General features: G+C 35.4%; 1 protein-coding gene across 2 annotated transcripts in view; it reads left to right on the plus strand.

Moving 5' to 3' along the window:
- The window catches only part of Grip (Glutamate receptor interacting protein), a 95,593-nt gene that overhangs the window by 65,747 nt on the left and 11,242 nt on the right, over window positions 1-18,604 (plus strand). Inside the window, exon 1 of one of the 2 annotated variants that reach the window (XM_013322541.1) lies at window positions 8,756-9,030. The exons of the other annotated variant lie outside the window; for it this stretch is intronic. Coding sequence (XP_013177995.1) covers window positions 8,913-9,030 — 118 coding nt within the window. The 5' untranslated portion in view covers window positions 8,756-8,912. Of the gene's footprint in view, window positions 1-8,755; window positions 9,031-18,604 lie in introns of those variants that run through there. 2 annotated transcript variants of the gene reach the window in all.

Here is an 18,604-nt window from a genome sequence, read left to right on the forward strand (position 1 = left end):
CTATAAAATATTATGAGGTGTTTTTGCGTATGCAAGCAATATCCCTCCGATGCAGACTATTATTTCTCAACGAATTCCACTTTTATATGAAGAGGCACGATTTCCTTTTTACTATCGGAAATAGAGAGAAAATAAAATCTAAAGTATTATAAATATATTTTTATTTTTATTGATGCAGTTTAATAAAAGTTGAATAATAAATATTGTACTCTAATTTTCAACATGTTAACATCTCGTCTTGCACTGTGTCTCGCCTTACCTCGGATCAAATCATATTCTCAAAAACCTTAAGAAGCTTAACAGACTTGTAACACGAGAAAAGATTTTTTTGCTCATTTGCTGAACATTGTAACAGTGAGAGTTTCTCCATCTCATGTTACAAAAGTATTAAGCATATGTATATTATTATAAAACCAAGAAAATTGACGTCTAACTAAATTAACATCTATGTGTTTTGTCTTTAGACAAAGTGTACTTTCTTACATTTATTTACGAAACCATCTGTGTTTTTCTATTTGAAAATATCAAATGAGCATAAATTAATTATATAATAAACAAAATAATATGTTACGAAGACACATAGACGGGAAGTAGATAGATATTGTTTATAATAAATACATAACAAACTCTCATTAAGTACATCTGATTAAAGCAACGACATTACGCGACTGATGTAGCGTAATGTGGATAGAGTTAATCAGGCGCGCGATCAGCCACCGAGCAGTGTGCACCATGGTTGAGCGTACACGTAATACATCGCATCGGTAATATTGCCTGACGAATTTGACATGTTGTACACTATAGTTAAGCGTATCTACTATACGGGAAATATGAATTTTAGAAGTTTAACCAACCGAACAGTTTCATTGTATGTGGGAAAGTGCAAAAGGTATGATTGCGTAGCAAACTGAGACCTAAAGCTAAATAAGTCGCGAATAAAAATGCAGATGAGGTTTTGTTAAAAACGAAACACTTTCTTAATTATTTTCACTTGAGAAAGATAAGCAAATAGCTTACATTAAACAATGTTTTTCTCTAAAACGTCTGCAGAAGTTTATTTTCTTATTCACTTAAATTAAAAAAAAAAGTGTAATGTTCTCAAGTTGGCGCGGCGTTATTTATTCTTTATCTGATTAACGACAACACAAAGCTGCGCTGAGAAATTGCGCGTTAATGAAATTCAGATTCATTATCGTCCAGTTCTCACTGAGTGCTCACAAAAAACTTGTATAATTAAACAGACTCCCTGTTGTCTTGCATTTTATCGCGTAACAACTTTACTACAAGCGAGTTAATTTGATTCCTTTTCTTAGTCTCTCACTTTTGTAGTCTACGCAATAAAACTAACAAAAGAATTTCAAATAAGATACCTAATAGAGGCTAACGAAATTGTACATTTTTACAAACAAAATAATAAAGTTTGTGATTAACTTGAGCTCGAACACCATCCTTTAAGTGAGAAAGAAGTTGTTGATGCTCAAAAGCACTTCAATAATTGTAAGACAGATTGTACGCAATTTATTTTTCACAAAAATAACGCGAAATATGTAATGGAACATATAAAAGATTTCTTTTATAAATTGCATATACAAGCTGCATATATAAGCTACTTAAAGAGGAGACGAGGTAACAACAAGGAGATGGCAATAAACTGTCTGTTACTGCATGTGACTTGACTCTCGCGAGCTCGTTGTCTTCGCGATGGAATTTATTGACGTCTGGACAATCTCATCTCTTATCTTTTAAATAAAGAAAATAACATAGATTGGTATAAACTTTTAGCTCCGGAGATTATCGTTCCAGATCAATGTGTTTCAATTACTTGAGCTTTTGTAATTTTACAACAACGAATACTATTGTCTCAAGTCTTGATTAGACTATATGTACATGTATCTACCTGGTAATTTATACATATTCATTATTCTTTATTGGAATAATCGCTCAAAGCATTCGCTCCGTCGTGCCGCCGTCCCGCTGTCGTCCCGTAGCGAATGTTGCGGAGGAAGCCGACCGGGAATCTGTGGCGTGAGTTACGACCCACTTCCGGCCGCCATATTTGCTTTACCCACACGCGACTTCCGGCGCCTTGCGTAACCACCGCCTGATAAATGCTTTGTAATCGCTTCTAGTGTTTACCTTGTACATATCGGACCGTAACTAATTGATCATTCCTTGTATCTACGAATACAAGGAATCTATCATTAGATATCGGTATTAGCTGTCATGTTCCATTGGGTAAATAACATTGGAATCGTCCTCTGTAAACCTGTGTAACACAGGACGAGACCCCTTGCAAAATTATTGTGTTTTTTATTTGTCTAAAAAACGATATTTACGGTATGTACAGAAAAAAAAAACACTTATTAAGAAGTAGATAATATTATTGCTGTCAACTATGTTCAGAGAACTATTAAAGCATGAAGGAGGAAGTAAGAATCTTATGTGTCAACTTTGTTTGGGCAAAAGCTCTTATATAAGTTTTGTTGATCGTTTGTAAGTTTTCTAGCTCATGTTACAAATAATACATATTTGTATGTCTTTCTTAATATTCTCAGAAAATATGAATATAATTCTAACCTTATTGTAGATTGTCTAAACACTCGAGTGAAATCACTACGCACCACGCATTTACATTCTGTATTATTACGTTTGTAATATAAATATATTGAGCTCAAGTCATCTGTGATAAAATATAATGTATTGTGTGTGCGTTCAAAGTGTTACAATAAACGTTTTGTGTGATAACATCGTGATTTATATCTGCGTCCGCAACACAACCGCTGCACAGTGCATCAGCGTTCAGCGTTCAACGTAAATACTGACACAGTTCAATATTTCAAAAATTGCTGACCGATATCATAGCTTACAAAAAGTCAAAGTAAATCATTTTATTTTTCTACTATTCAAAAATAATAAAATGGTATAACGAGAGCAAATATTAAAGCGAAATCTTTTTGTATCATATAAATTGTTAACTCCCTGTATCCAATTAGTGATAACAAGCAACATTTTCATTTTAATCTATTTTCCATATGTGCCTGCGTCCAGTAAATCCGCAAAATAATTCATTAATAATTTTAATGGCAAATAAGAAAGGAATCAAACGTTATTTTTAAAAATATTCAACTAGAATAGAAACAAAAGGTACAAACAGTATTAAGTAAACCTGAAGCAAAAGACAATAATTGTTGTTTCACTTAATGTACTGGAGATAATAACGTTGTACATAAAAAATAAAAGCCACCAGTATTAAGAAGATTTTGGCACAGTATCTAGTGAGTGCGGAAATAATTTCTTGTATAATGGTTTTAGGAACACGAGAATTGTCCCCCATGCATTGCAATAAAAGCTATGTTACTAAAAAAAACGATCCTACCGAGAAGAAGCGATATCACTAAAGCGTAATAAATCGGTTGAACGTTCCAGAGCTCGGCTTAATAAGTTTTTGATAATGATATAGAACTCGGAAGTTTTCTCTTTCTATATAAGTTTGTGAGTTTCCGTCAAATTTACTACCTTCCTTGGTATAATATTCGCGTTAAGTGTTAAATAGTGTGTGATAAAAATGGCCTTTAACATAAATTGTTATCGGAACAATATCCTAGTCTCATTTATTTCAAGTTTCACTAAGAACTAAATTACAAAGGAAACTAAATGTTTCTTTTAGTTTTTCTTGACTTTTTTTACGAAGCAAAAATAATCACTAAAAGTTTGTCCCTAAATAATTAGCAAAAATGTTCATATTTACCTCGTTTATGTTTAACAATAAATTATTCTGGGCACGGAACTACCCAGAATAATTTATTGTAACATAGTACTGTGTGATGCAACACACCTTGCCACATGACAAATAGTGCGACGTCACCAGTTGTTTGTGCGCTCCGACGCTCCGACGCTCCGACAAAGATGCCCCGACTCCGACTCGCAACTCGCACCTCGCAGCTCTCCACTCGCGACGTAGACGTGGTTCCCACAAAAACAACGGACCATTTACATTTCTCCTTGGATGCGGTTTATTCGTCCGGAAATATTCCGTCATTCGGGCTACAAAAATAAGCGATGCTTTCTACGAGGCGGCTGTATCATAGCGTAACATATGACGCTCTTTGGTGAGCATAACGTAATATATTACATGCGAAATATATTATGTAAATGCGCGCCACATTGAACTAAAGAAACTTGGCTGCTTCCATCGCGTTACACCTATAAATCAGATTTATGTAAACGCTTTACGGGGTGTGGGGGAGGGGGAGGGGGAGGGGGACGGAGAGTAGTACAACTTATTGATGTTTGTTTTCCGTTATGAAAAACTATGTTTCATATTGTTCCTAACAATTGAATTGTTACTGATACCTATAATAATAACTCTAGCCAGAGACAATGGAACATATTACTTTTTCAAAACATTTTATTTCTAACTTGGACAGTATTTTTTTCTACACACGATATACATACAAATAAATTTGGTTATGTATTTACACTTAAACCTTTCTGAATTTAGTTTCCTGAGTGGAATTAAATTATTCATTAGCAAGTTAACCTAGATTATCGTTAAAAACTCAGTTTCACCCTCTAATAAGGACGTCTTAAGAATAAAACATCACAAGTTAATTATGTTTTAGTTAGTAGGATTGTATTCAGCTAGATTACGTTTAAAATTATTTAAACGGGGTTTAAAAAGCCCTCATAAGTTACTGTATACGTAAAGCGTATAAAACGTTTATTTTGAGCGAAGCATTCACAAACGTTGAAGTGGCGGAAAATTTTACAACGTTTTCCGACGACACCCTATTTACGTGCATGATAAAGCCAACCCGCCATGTTACAATTGGTCTCCGAGCGGTTTGTATTATTCCAGCTTATAGTATATTTTGATTCAGCGAGAGAGTATCGTGCTGTTTGTGTGATTTGGTAGCGGCATTGTTCCCCGCGTTTATGACTCCGTCATTAATACAAAAAAATCAAGTTATTTTACTTTACAATTGGATGATATTTCTGTTACGAACCGTAGTTCTATTTCTCAATATATTTAAGTAAATCGAATGCATTTAACCTAGATATACAAAATGAAATAAAGACACTTGTGATAAGACCAACTTAAGTTAGTAGTACCGGGTATTTGAAATTTTGTTAGCAATACCAATCCGGGCATCATCTTGTTGTCTTGTTTGTGCCTCTTCTTACATCAACCGCCGCCCGGTCCCGGGGGCTGCGCACAATTTTATCGCGAAACGTAATAACAATCTAGTAATATGTTTGTCCTGAATTTTAAAGGTTTGTAAAACTTTAACATTTTTACCTTGCTCCGAGCTCCAAGCTACGAGCGGCGGCACGATGGCGCGGCGCTCAACAAATTGCAAGCTCGTAACACTTGATGGTAATGTGAAGCTGACTGTGCCGACTCACTCAATATTTACATTTTTAAAAGTAATACTGTGTATAATACCGAAAACATATAGACATGATATGCTTTGAGTTATTTAGAAGTTATCGATACTTAAGGAAAAATAAAACAATCAAGTAATAGTCCAGTTTTAAACATAAAACTACATTTGATGAATAAGCAATAAACTTTGTTAAGTTGAAAAGATAAAATTCATTAAACATTCTCAACTATTGTGAAGCTGGTTTTGTTTCAATAGTTGGACAATCTTGTATATATCTATGTAGGTGATATTCAGACGACACATAGACACAAGGAGCAGGTGCACGGAGACACGGCAGCGGACACTCGGCGACATAAATTGCTCGCTACACTCCACTGCTATAAGTAAGATAATGTTGCAGTACTAACAGGAATTGTATTGTCTAGTTGTACAAACAATATTGTCTTATGCTATTTAAGAAGACAATACAAAGTAACAATAACAATATCATTTGCTTAAAGATCTCAAAAACTACTGTAAATATTTCATCACTTATTAAACTTAAATTTAATTACAAATTAAATTGATATAACGACTTCTAACGCAATTAATGTATACGTATTACATCTTAAGTCGAATTAATTTGAGAACACGAGTACTCTGTATTCTACAGGGCGTTGTAAATCACTGAACTAAATCCTCTAAGACAAGTTTAATTAACTCCAAGAAAGTTGTTACAAGGGAAGGCATATCAGAAGGGCAACTTGAAATAGAACGGACCGACGTTTATGTGGATGACGGTGACCGACAAATTTGGGATAATTTCTTTGTTTAAGTTAGTCGTTAAATCGAGCGAAAAACTTGAAACATGTTAGTGTAATCGTCTGGGAGGAATAGTTCGCAAAAACCTTCGCAATTTCGCCTGACCCGGTCATCTCGGTGAGGCTGGACGAATAAAATTTCACTCGTGGCAGTTTGACGTCGGCTTTATAACGCAGCCGGTAATAAAGGCTGTTTCATTATCCGGAACACGGCAGCCGGTGTCGGACTAGCGGTGGCGGTCGATCTAACATAATACACGCTGTATAGAGATGCCGACGTTATACAACACACAAGTTACATTTGAAAGTGGTTTTGACAATAACAATCATATCAAAAAGCTGTCGCTATCAAAGCACCTGACTCATTAAGAAGAAATGTATCACTTGGCTTGTGCTACTTTAAATGCTCTAGGTACATCACTGATTCAATAATATACCAAAAGAGCTTCCGTACGTTTACCGCGTAGCTATGAGAGTATAAAGATGCGTTTACATGTGGTAAATGAGTCGCGAATGCGAATGCGTATGGTTCGCGAATTAAACATTTTATTTCAATACTTACTCAGTGAAAAACTTACTTGTGAACTGCACATTCACTATATGTGGACGCACCCTAATGTGCGTAGAAAAACTCCCGCGGCTACACCGGCCGACGGCGGCAGCGGCTTATACAGTTCGTGAGGGAGGCTTTAATTACGCACTTAATGACAGCCTAACGCCGCGCCGTCCTTTGCAATATCGTACGGACCCGCTTACCACTAGCGTAGTTCATGATTAGGCAACAGTTTTTGGTAAAGCCTCTGGGACGGGAATAATGGCACATATACAGTAACTTACACGCAAATTGTAGTCTTTAACGGTCATTTTATGGTTGGTTATGTGGTTTAGTAAATTGGGGTTTTTGGTGTTATGAATATTCGAAAGAATAATAAATAGATACAAAAACATTTATTTATCTTTAAACATTATAAGCTTTATCTCATATAAGAAAAGGTCGACCAATTTTTATTTGGATTTTTTAAATTCACGGTTTCTTATGTTAAAGTTATAATATGAGATGATATTCTTCGTATTCGACACGTCAACAGCATAAACGAAAATTCAGATTTTTATTATTCTTGGAAGCTATTTCTATCCGCGTCGGTTTCCGGAGTGAATCACATATCATTATATCAGTTTATTTTCCACACTCCTTGTTGAAGACGCTCGAGAGCGCTCTGCTGTATTAAAACGTGTTTTATTTCGACATAGATCAACTTGACCCGGATCGCGCGACGCCGCCGGAGGGGAAAGCGTCTATTAGTAACTCTAAAAAGCTACATACGAACCAACACTTCCTGAATTCGTTAAATATGGAAGACAATATATGTCTACTTATATTCCTTGCCTATTTATATTACTGATTGTCCTCTGCTGTTGTGATTCCATATCTCTCGAAGTAGACTTGATATATAAAGTAGATATACATATCTTCATTTACTTCGATCTGTGAAAAAACTAAACGTTGAACTAAATTTTTATTGCAATTTGTATTTATTTATCTCACAGTTTCACAATGCCTAAATAGTGAAAAGGGTTGAAAAGGACATAAAGGTCATATAACATAGGGGTTCCGATGTAAGGGGATAGGTTAAACGAGACATTTTCTATTCTTGCGGGAATTCTGAGACGTTACAAAGGGACCACTTTACAAACCTTTCCCTTTTGCATCGGATCACACATAGAAGAGCTTTTTACAATAGTACGCTACTTATTGTTAAAAGCTACAAGAAATTTTACATACACTTGTATGTAAAATTTACAAACTTACAAATTGATTTAACCAAAGATTATATAACAACTTGTTTCCACCGCTTTTTAATCGTTTTCAGAACACAATCACATACTAGGTGTAAAGTAATTAAAAATATGGAACAAATAATATTTTGTAGTTAATTTGGTACAACTCAACAATGTCACGTCTCATGACTCACAATGCATACCAAATGTCTTAACAAGTACTAGACACGACAGATAAATGACTTTATGTTTGTACAGTCTCAACGTTCCTAGTGCTCGGTGCTTGCTGTGTTCAGTTTTATTTTCTCGCCGCCAGCATGAAAATTCAATTAGAGAAAAGTGCCGCTAGCGTTAATTACTAAAAGATTAGTTTAAAATGTTTACCAACTGGGTAAAGTAAGAAAATTAATGTTCCAAATTGTTTATTTATTGAATTAACTTATTTTAAAAATAAACAGTCCAGATTCTGAACCGCATCACCAATTTATTCTTTTATTATTATAGTGTTTATTTTCCGTTTTATTTTATTTGTTTCACGAACATAATTTTTTAATATCAACGCCATGTATAGAACATACGAATATACACATGTTTATGAAATTAATTACATAAACATTTAATTGCATATACAGTTGATTTAAATATTGACAGATATACACGTGGCGGTCAGACGCACTATGTAAACTAGCACGATTACGCTGCGCCAGAAAACCTCGGCATAATCCATAAAAGTTTTATTGCCACTAATACTAGTATTTATTAATAAAAATCATAACGGACACGGCGAGGGCGACGCGCGCCGTCTAATTTTAAATCGACGCGCGCACAAAACAACACGAACAAAGTCGTGCGAGCGGCGCACGAGCAGGCGCACGCGTGTCCCCAGTGGCCGCAGCTCGGAGATGACAGTGTTTGTGTGGTGGTGAGTGTCAAAGATGCGGATACAATGTTCAGCTTCAAGGCGCAGAGGAAGGGCAAGGAGGAGAGCGTTCAGTGCTACCGCAGCGTCAAGAGCAAGCCGCCCAAGACCCCGACGCCGTCGCGCGTCAAGCGACATCAAAGGCGTGAGTTTGACGAGAAATTATGCGTGTTTGTGTTTGCTTGCGCGAAAATAAACATGGTCTTAATGAGCCGACGTCCAATAGTAGCGACGTATGTTAACTGAAATACCCACGATTCCTTTAGTCGAGTATATCTTGCAAGGTGTTGAACTACGAGATATACGTAATTAATATCAAGAATCAAAAGTTTTCTTAAATCAGCTAAAATTGTTATGATGTCAAGACGTTGTTATTTCAGGATTTATACATTTTGATATTTGCAACGCAATCTTTGTATTTAGTTGTTACCAAAATTGTATGTAACCTATGAGTATTTCTAGGAAATGTTCATAATTCTGTAACTACTTAGGAAATGAATACAATATTGTTGAAAAATTATTTAATACACTCATTGCCTGAGAAATGTATACATTTCCTAGGCATTCTATAAATTCCGATATCGCGTAAGAAAACATAAAGTCACATGATAATGTCAGTGAACGTAGCTTAATGTTGGCGGTAAGGCGATGTCGGTGATTGAAGACTTATAAATAGCGGTAATTTGTAAACATTCAGTCATTTTATTAGGGCAACGCGCTCCTGTGACGGTCCCGCGGCTCTGTGTTTAGACAACACGTTGCTGACCAGCAATGCGTACGTACGGACAAACAGATCCAGTTCCGCAACACACTTTACATAAAATTGATATTACAATGTGATATCGCATTCCTAAACCTTCCAAGATGATTTAAAAAAAATAAAGTGGATAAAGTCGCGGGAAAAAACTAGTGTCAAAACTTAATTACTTGAATATTCGCACTTCGATTCTTAATTTTCTAAATAGCCCTAAACTATGAAAACGCTTGAACCAGTAGCAACTGTGGCCGTGAGCAAGGAAATACCTTACAGTACCCCTGTGATATGTGACTATGAATTTATTGTTGGCCTTTATTGTTTGTGGCAAGTACCAAACAGCACCTGTACTTACAGAACAAACGACTCCAACGAATTATAGTAAATTTATTTTTGTTCCGTGTTATCGACTACCGACCCTTACATCTTGTATAGTCCGAGCACTCATTAGAAAAACACAATCCGATTCTGTGAAGATCCATTACGAGCTGTCAGTGTCGGCAGCGGCGGCCACTCTCCCATTAAGAGGGCCCGGCTATATTTAGTGCGTTGCGTAAAACGTCTGACCCTAATTATGGCTCTGGACACACGCCACCGGACAAACACCCGGAGGAAGTCGAAATACATCAAAATTCAATTTCCTTCAGCACCTTGCTTCATATTTTTTTCACCTCGAAACTTTTTAAAATAATCATAAAACTTGAGGTCATAAAGAAGAATTAATGATAAATGAGATGGATGTTTCTTATAAGTTATCTCCTGGACAATAACAGATGAAATTTGGCATAGATATAGAGATAGCATAATCTGGAAGAGCACATGGACTTCCTTTAAGTTTTTTTTTACGAGGCGGACGAAGTTTGAAGGACGGATTTAAATTGAACTCTATTCATAATGCATCACATCCAATGGTATGTAAATAAAATATTGATGCCAAAGGCCAAACGTTATCATTCTTTTAAGCTTCAGTTCCTGATTTAAAACAGCCCGCCACATGAACCTCTTATGTTCTGGTTGCGTAGCTTCAATGAATGTTATTATAACTTCTCGTTTTGTCTCAGTTAGTGTAGTTAATATGGATACGAGTAAAGAGACGACAATTTGCAATCGTAATACTATGTGAATTATAATATTAAAGGGTTAAAATTAATTATGCTTAGTTGACGAAAATAGTAACTAATATTTCGAAGATATTGAAGAAATAAAAGCAGTAGTTACGTGTGAGAGGGCGAAAGCGCCCTAAGGGTTCTAAATACCTTACTTGTTACTCTGTGACCCGGTACTAACGCGCACATCTTGGCGACGTGTTCCGAAACCTACAAAGATAAAGCTGAATAAAATTTCGGCGCCGATTTTATGGTCGGCTTCATTCTACGCATCGGTACCTCGGAAAAGGTTTTTATTGTTACCAAATGCCTACAGAAAATAGTATTTATTTCAAAATGATATGTAGGTTCGCAAAATTAAATGCCAAAATATCTAAGAGCCTAATCAAAAATGTTGGACTGGTAAAGATAAAATTAAAGCTTCATCAATATTTTCTATCCTTCTATACGACATAGGATGCTTGAAGATAAGTGCGCCCTTAAACGCCGGCAACACATGTCAACCTCATCATACCTTGTTAGAAACGAGCTTTTGTATGTCAACAAAGACAATAGAAAAATGAAAAGTATATGTCACACTTTTGGTGTGGTTCGCGTACGCTGGCTCCATGTTCAAGAGCAATGGGTAATTACTTAACTTGCTTCACAGAACAATGAGCAGCAGACATTTTAATCCTAATGGAAGTTGCCGCAACACGTCCCCGGCACAGTATTTCCTTGCCCCTGTTTTATTTACTATCCAAATTGCGAAGGCAAACTATTTAAGACTTTAAATCACTTTACTCAAGATGTCACGGCCGGCTTACTGGCCGTGTAAACTTAATTTTGCTAAAGACTATTTATATTGAAGAATTTTGTTACTTTTACTCAAACATTAGCAAAGGTATTTATGTTATGATTCAGTCTAATGTAGTCAATAAAACAGATATTAAAACAAATCGCAATGTTTAATACATAGAGTAACATTGGGTTACGTATTGCTGTCCCTCTCATTCTCTTTGACAAAACAATGACAGCAAGATGTGTCAATATAAATATCAGAGGAGTGGAGTTTCGGGGTAATGCAACTCCTTCATAATATAGCAGTGAAGTGATAAAACAACATGATATTTTCTATGACATTGCTCGCTCACGGATGACGCGGCCCGCGGCGCAGTAAACGGATTATTCATTCGATTATTGGAGCAGTCGTAAAGGAATTCAATTCTATCTTCAAAGAAATGAAATTTCTGAAACACGATTTTCTTACATCAGATAAATTTATAACCTGGAAATGGCGCGGCGCAGTCAGATCCGCGGCCCGGAGACACCGTCTTTGCTTTCTTATTTATTTTTGCAATTAAATTTATAACATTTTAATGACTGAAACTATTTAATTTAAATGACTACTTATTATAAGTTAGTTTAAATTATCACATCATCATCTCCATTGAAACTATACTAAATAAACAAAAGAATGAATGAAACTCATAACATTCAATAAAATCTCGCGTCGCATTTATCGTGAAGATTTACACATAAGTTTTATTGCCTTGCCTTTTGAAAATTAAAAAGTTTAGTAAGAATGATTGAGATAGGTGGACGAGCAGGGCCATAATCGTAAGCTCTACAAAGTTCCAGACATCCCCAACTTTCTCCATCTCGTTGTAATTTCGAGGAGTGCATAACTCACCGGTTCACGTTTATGGCCAAAATCAGTACCTAAATTTAATTTCACTTAAAACTTTACCCATATAAAATTGTGAAATGATCTAACGACGATGTTTGGTATCATAACATCCTGCTTTCACACAAAAATGTTTACATCTAAAGTTGTTTGTGTCAACATCATTTTCCAATAGCTTTGCATGCTTTTATAATTCTAGACTATGTAAAAATATCATCTATTCTATTTGAATTTTGAGTGATGCTCTAAAAACCCACGACTCTAAGGATCTTTGTTTAGTTTTTATATAATGCAAAAGATATAGTATATAAAATAGAAAACATTCTGTTAAAAGTGTTACAACAATTCTCTAAGTATTTCTACATTCTCTATATTAAACTGATATATAAACACGGCTAAACACTCACGTATATACGTCCGGTGGCGGCACCGACTAGTTTCGAGCTCAGTGAGCGACGGGCCGCGTCCGCGAAATAATACCAGTGCCACTCATCCTGATGAAGGGCCCCCGATGGGCTCGAAACTAATCGGTGCCGCCACCGGACGTACTCGTATATACGTAAGTGTTTAGCCGTGTTTATATATCAGTTTAGTATAATGTCTCTATTAAACCTATGATAAATAATTTCAAAATAAGGTGAAGGTAAAGCTGAAAGTTATTTCGTTGAGGCCGCAGCGTATGCTCCTTCGATCTAAAAGCCAATTTTGTCGCAGTCGTATCTCTTTATTGAATTTACTTTACCGCCGCTCTGTCAACTTTGATGCTCTCGATTTGCATCTGATCTCTCGCGTTTTCATTTTAAAACTTATATTCAAATATGCCACATTATCGGCATCTGGTTATTTTCACCTTCATTTTCATGTGATGCACCTGTTAAGAGCAATATTTTTATTACAGTAAATTAACAATTGGTATTCGCATTCTATCTCAAAATATATTTAATTGTAACGAAAAATCTTATATTAAATACTTCATTTTCATCGTAAAATTTACAACTGAAAGTAGCAAAATGTTAGACTTTGAAACTACAATTTATCTTTGAACAACAAAGCACGTAGTGAGTGGCGGCGAGTTAAGATATTTTGCGGATTTTCCTTTATAATTCCCGCGGACAGTCGCCTCTTCGCCGCACCTCCACCGAATCTAAACGGATCATGTATTAGATTGTCGGCACAACCGCAGAATGCAACTACCACTTTGAAATTCTTTGACCTTTTGTGAATCACGTTAACACAACAATAACATATACAATAATTGTTGTTAATACAACAATCGTATTGATTGTTTCTTTGTCCTTGAACAAAATTATGAGCGAGTTGTACTATTCCATATTATTGTATTATTTCAATGAATTAAAATAAAAGCTAATAATTAAATCATCATATTTTACAAGAATTTTCCAACACATTTGAAGTGTATATTTTCATTATCCTTAATAAAATATCTACTTATACCAAATACCTACAACATACGATATGAATAAGTATAACTTGGTGGTAAACAATAAGTGGTCAGTATGTAGCGGGGCGCGGCTATGTCATTACCATAAGTTAAATGACTCCGCACCTCCCCCCCCCCCCCCCCCCGCCACCACCACCACCCCCCTCTCTTAGTCAACAGCTACAAGAGAGTACATAATTGAATTCTACTCATAAATTGCATACATTTCCTTTCTCATATCTTCAGCTTCAAGTTTTTGAATAAATATTTTTTTAACTAAATTATATATTTTCATTACGGTCCACATCATCAGTTTATACACATTTCTTTTCTTCTACGTCTAATAATAAAGGTATCTTAAATATAAATCAAGTTTTGTTTATTTTTGTTAACTATGTAACTTCTATAAATGAAATAAATTTGTTTAGACCAAATGTACATTCGTTAATCCTTCACGCATCCTCTTTGATACATTACACATTTAAGTGAGGATTTAGGCGCAAAAGGTTTAAATTTTAAAGGCATTAGTTAATCAGCTTAGTGAAATATATTAGTAGCTATTATATGAATAGCTTAGTACATAATTATGTACATTATAATAGCTAGAAGCTATAAAAGTTGGAACATGTGTTACAACATGACTCATTTTTAATGAGCTTTTTTCATTAAATAATGTTATTAAACTGTAATGTCATAGTCATTTGATTTATTTCATTAATTTTATTAGGAACCGTATTAAATAAATCTTACTTATAGTTTTGACATCAATTCTAAAATAAAAGTCGTACTTTAGGAATAAAGTTCAAAGTCTTCCATTCCAATGATTACAATGACAATTAAAACTCAAAAACCGCTAACATCTTGTTGTAAATAGAATTTCAAAGTAATAGAATTGTTAATAATTTATCTCGGCATGTTTCGCAAACTCGCAGAGAACAGAACAAACCACTCATAAATGTTCCCAAGAAACAGTAACATTCCTTTAATGTTCTTATTGTATTCCATACATCATGCGTCGTTTTATGTGTTCACATAAAGGAAACTCTCGCGTCGCTTAAGTCATAACTTACACAATCTCACGGAACTCAAACCGCTACGAGTTTTAACTGCAATTTAATTTACGTTCCACTTCTTTCACCGGCAGTGATACTTCATACAAATTGATAGTGCAGCTAAACTTAGAATTACTTCTTAAACTTTAAAGTACTTTAAGTAACTTGGACGATCCAAGTTGTACAATAATAATCAAATTTGATGATGTCACCTTATTCCTTCCTCTAACTTTAAACACAGCACTTTTGATAAGTTAGAAATGTGAAAATATTGCTTTATTCTCATAGCAAAAGCGTTTATTTTTTAATTTTTTGAACGGAACGAAATGAAACTTTCTCCTTTTGCACATAAAAGCCGTTATTTTTTTTTTATGACAAAACCTAATTCACAATATTGTGCACAAATTGTCACGTGTCAGCCATCGCACCGCACACGTCACCCGCCGACAATTATCGCTGCGTCAAAGTCTGCGGCCATATTTCATTAAAAAAAATAACCCTAGCACAAATTAACACATAATGGAGATATAAACTAACTAAAACTATTGTGACTATTAATCCAATGTAAATAATACGGAAACACGTAGAAAATAGATAAAATGATCAAGTTGGAGCCTCTCATCAATCGTATTGATTTTCTCGCAGCAAAAACTTATTAATTAATCAGATGTCGAAGCGATCATTTATCTTGTAACAGTATCTATATTGTACTGCCCACGTCAAAGTTGCTTAGCAACCAACTTTATGTTTAATTAAAATACGGAAACTACAATGTATTTTCAAATGACACGGATTAGTTTTTAATAAGAAATTAAATTAATGATTTTTTTAAAAGATACAACATGCATGATGTATGTATCTGTCAACGCATAGCACCGAATGGACCAATCGTAGGAGACTGACATGTTGCGTCTCGTCTGTGATTGGTAGAGAGCACACGGACGCTGCCCTCGCGCAGTTTCGTACGTCGAGCTTCTCCCGCCAATTTTTTAGCGCAAACACAATTGTTTCTGCCACTTTGAATCACCAGTTGCAGTTAACAATTATAATATGTCAAACAATTTTGGAACATCGAGTTTTAACGTGCGGAAACATAATCGATATTCTCAATGTATTGTCTTCGAAAGTTGTAATTAGTCGGTGTTAAAATCGAATTCGGATTCGTAATTCAGCAATAACGCCCTTTCAATATATTACAAAGAAAAACCATTAGTCGAGTGAGGTCGCGACTCTCCCTCGCCGCGGAAGCGATTAAACCAATTCATTGTTCGTGTAGACATCGGTAATAATGGAATCTACTATCGATTAAACATCGGTAATAACCTAATCGATTATCGATTAAACATGAACAATGATTAATGTCTCACGATTGTTATATACATATGTCTTTAGATTACATTAGTCACGCGATGTGCTTATGACTTTTATTTATTTCTTTGATACTAACTTTATCTTAATATACCTTTGTTATAAGAGGTTATTTTTCTACTTTTAATTAATGTAAAATTACGTATTTCACTATTTTAAAGTTCACAAAGAAGATGAAATTTGGTAATAATTGAGACGGACTTCTTCATTGCTAAGGTAAAGTTTTATAAATATTTAAAGTACCATGCATCTACAGCTGTATGTTACGAGTATTAAAACAATATTGTAAACAAGCACAAACAAAAGCTAAAATTGTATATTTTCCAATATATTATGGCTCGTCCAATAACCATTCAAGCGTTAAATATATCATCCTGATTTTTATAGACACCAATTATTAAGTTAAAAGGCAAGGCGTTGGTTGCACGGTCACGCAATGCCTTTACTTCGCTCCAACAATAATGCTAATGACGTGATTTCCAGTGTAGAGTGGGGCGGCGTGGTGGCGAGGGCTGAGCGACCGGCGCGGCGGCGACAGGGCCAGCGGCTGGCTGACTTGACTCACTCTTGTCACGCAAGCCCCGGCGTCATGACTCAGCAATTAATTACCAACTGCACGTGGTGTTATTGTGAATCATTTGAATGTAACTTTCAGATAAATATAAAGCACATTGAACAACCATTTCAGTTCCTTTTGATTCTATGATGATCTATGTACGAGTAAACGTAGCGAGACTTCAGTGCTGCGCGTCATACTTTTATAACCACATATTTACTCTCTGTTTTTTTTTAAATAGAAGTGTCACTGCGCTCTAAACCCAAAGAAACGTAAACTGTAGCTAAACAGTTTATCATCTGTCAAGCTAAACAAGGGGTGTTTCCCGATCGTACAGCCCAATGGAAACAATACCCGATAGGCCAATCTGCTTAACAGGAAACACCCCTCAAGAGTAAAAAAAGAGCACTAAGTAAGTTAACGCACTTAAGCAAATAATCAAACTCGTCCGTATATAAAATTATTGTAACAAAAAATATAAGTTACATTGTAAATAGGATATTCTCATGAAATTCAAATGTACTGAAACACGTCTTCAGTAAAATGTAAGCAAGAAAATGTAGTAAAACATTTTCTCATCTACGAGTCATTTCTATCTCTAAAATAATTCAATATGAAAATGGGCAAGAAATACATTTTCAGAAAAATTCTGATCTCGAATTCTCGACTCTTTCAACTTCGCTCCGTGTGAAAAATATTGAAATACATTCGGTGCGGGGAGCGGGGAGCGGGGTGCGGCCGCGGAAATATATCCATTAGTGGCGGCTGGGGGAGCGGCGCGGTGGGGGGGGGCAGTTTGCTTTAAACAATTATTATTATTTAGTGCAATATAGGAATGAAATTAGAATTTAATATTTTCATATTGCGCCGACTATATTGTTACTTTTTATGGATGGATTTGTTAAATTTTTTTTAAAGTAGTTCCAGGGACGTTTTTTAAAACAAAAACAAAAAATCTTTCTCCGTCGTAGTCATGTGTATGCTAAATTTTTAAACATTCATCTTGTTATTCCACAAAAATCTTCTAGTTAAAAGAATGAAACAACGGTTTTTTTTTTCAAACTACAGGCTTTCGGGTCAAATCACTTAACGTTTTCCTTGCTTTATTTTAGTCAAGAAAATCAGCGTTTTACATTACAAACGCTAATGAAAGGCCATTTAAAGGTCAGAGCTAATCTCGCTATGCGCTTATCGCTCGGCCCACTCCAACCGAGTGGCTTTCCTCTGAGCTGCTGAATTATAGATAGCACACGATCGCTCCGCGTGGCTCGCGCGGCGCAGGCCCGCGGAGCTCGCCTTAGTCTGGCGCAGCTCGGCTCAGCTCGGTTCTGCTTAGCTTAGCCTACTTGCGATAATTATCTTACGTCAGCCACTAAATCGAAGTAGCTGATAAATAACTTCGTTTTGCACACTTTTAAAAGTTTATCTCATCAATATGACTCTCTGTCTCAATGAGTGTGTAAATAAAATCAAATAAACAAATGCAATGTTCCAGGAGAAATGTAAATGTAATGCTACGAACAACCTGCTTAATTAAATAGAGCCTTTTATCTTGAACAACCTACAATATGTTTGACATCTCTCTACCACTCTGTGGCACAAACCTTAAATCCTAAATTCTTTTATTCTATTGACTGTTATTCTCATATGTCTTAATTTCTTCGCATCATTCATAACAGGATAGTATTCAGATAATAAGTTTCGTGAAACTTTTATGATAATATAAACTAAGAAAATATATTTGAGAAAGCTTTGCCAAGAAAATGTTGTAATGGA

The sequence above is a fragment of the Papilio xuthus genome, unplaced genomic scaffold (genome assembly GCF_000836235.2).
Source record: "Papilio xuthus unplaced genomic scaffold, Pxut_1.1 DF825928.1, whole genome shotgun sequence".
Taxonomy (NCBI): domain Eukaryota; kingdom Metazoa; phylum Arthropoda; class Insecta; order Lepidoptera; family Papilionidae; genus Papilio; species Papilio xuthus.